At 56.0% G+C, this 1,047-nt stretch overlaps 1 protein-coding gene across 1 annotated transcript in view; it reads right to left on the bottom strand.

The window, feature by feature from the left end:
- Positions 1-318: 318 nt before the first annotated feature.
- The window catches only part of LOC108803862 (neuronal acetylcholine receptor subunit alpha-9-I-like), a 1,352-nt gene continuing 623 nt past the window's right edge, over positions 319-1,047 (bottom strand). The window contains exon 2 of the mRNA XM_018575658.1: positions 319-997. Coding sequence (XP_018431160.1) covers positions 344-997 — 654 coding nt within the window. The 3' untranslated portion in view covers positions 319-343. The remainder of the gene's footprint in view (positions 998-1,047) is intronic.

Below are 1,047 nucleotides of genomic sequence, written 5' to 3'. Positions count from 1 at the left end.
CCCCTGGCATTGAGGAGAAATGGGCCGTTCTGGACCTCGGAGTTCCACTGACATAGCATTATTCTTACTGGGGTCATTATTTGGCAATTGCCAGGTGAAGAACCGGACTGTCCCAAATCTTCAGATGTTGCCAGAACCAGGAGCTGCTCATGGATGGGGCTCTGAGGGGCCACTAATATATACAATGATGGGACACGTTGGCGGCAGATTTGGGGGCTTTGATGGCATTTCCGTCCTCCACATTGCGAGGATCCACCGAGGACATGGAGGCCGCGGAGGTTCTGTGTGCTGCCAGGAATACTGAGAGGAGGAGGAGGCCGGCCCGGATCCATCAGAACCTCCTTCAGATGGCTTTGCCCATGATGAGCATGCTCATGAAGAAGACCATGATGAAGAACACCCACATGAAGAAGCGGTCCATGACCTTGGCCACCTTCTTCCACTCGCCGGTCCGTTTCTGAGCCGACCTTTGCTCCCGGAAGCAGTTGGCCATGTATTCAACGTTCTTCAGCAGGCGTTCATTGTGGCACAGACAATGGCTCCGGCATCCCTTCCCACCCTTGCCGTGATCGGAGCGCTCGTATTTCCCAGCGGCCTCTCTCCAGGCCTTGTGATCGTCCTCACACCCCCAGTCCAGCTCCTCCTTCGCCATCTTGGTGTTGGAGCCGCTGTATGGACACTTCTTCTGTCCGGTTGCCACAGGCTCCTCCCATTTGGCTTGCCCGTTTATGGCCGTTCCTTTGGGGGGCCCCTCTGGCTCGGTTTGTGGCCTCCTGCAGCTCTCGCCCACCTCGTAGACAAAGAATATCCGCGACATGTACTGCAGGATGAACTTCTTGGCCCACCTGGGGACGGGCTTGGCCTCGGGGCCACAGTGATGGATGTTCATGATGAAGATAGTGAGGGCGGTGGAGGCCGTGATCATCGTCATGGTGGCAATGTAATACTTCCCTGCAAGAAGAGGAGCCACTGTCAGCCAATAGAAAAGGATCACTCCCTACGCCCCATGAAAGTGGAACCTACCGGTCACATGACCTCCGGGTATGT

Source organism: Nanorana parkeri, unplaced genomic scaffold (assembly GCF_000935625.1).
Source record: "Nanorana parkeri isolate BGI_ZX_2015 unplaced genomic scaffold, ASM93562v1 scaffold4353, whole genome shotgun sequence".
NCBI classification, from domain to species: Eukaryota; Metazoa; Chordata; class Amphibia; order Anura; family Dicroglossidae; genus Nanorana; species Nanorana parkeri.
Note: the sequence above shows the minus strand (reverse complement) of the source record. Positions and strands in the feature narration are given on the sequence as shown.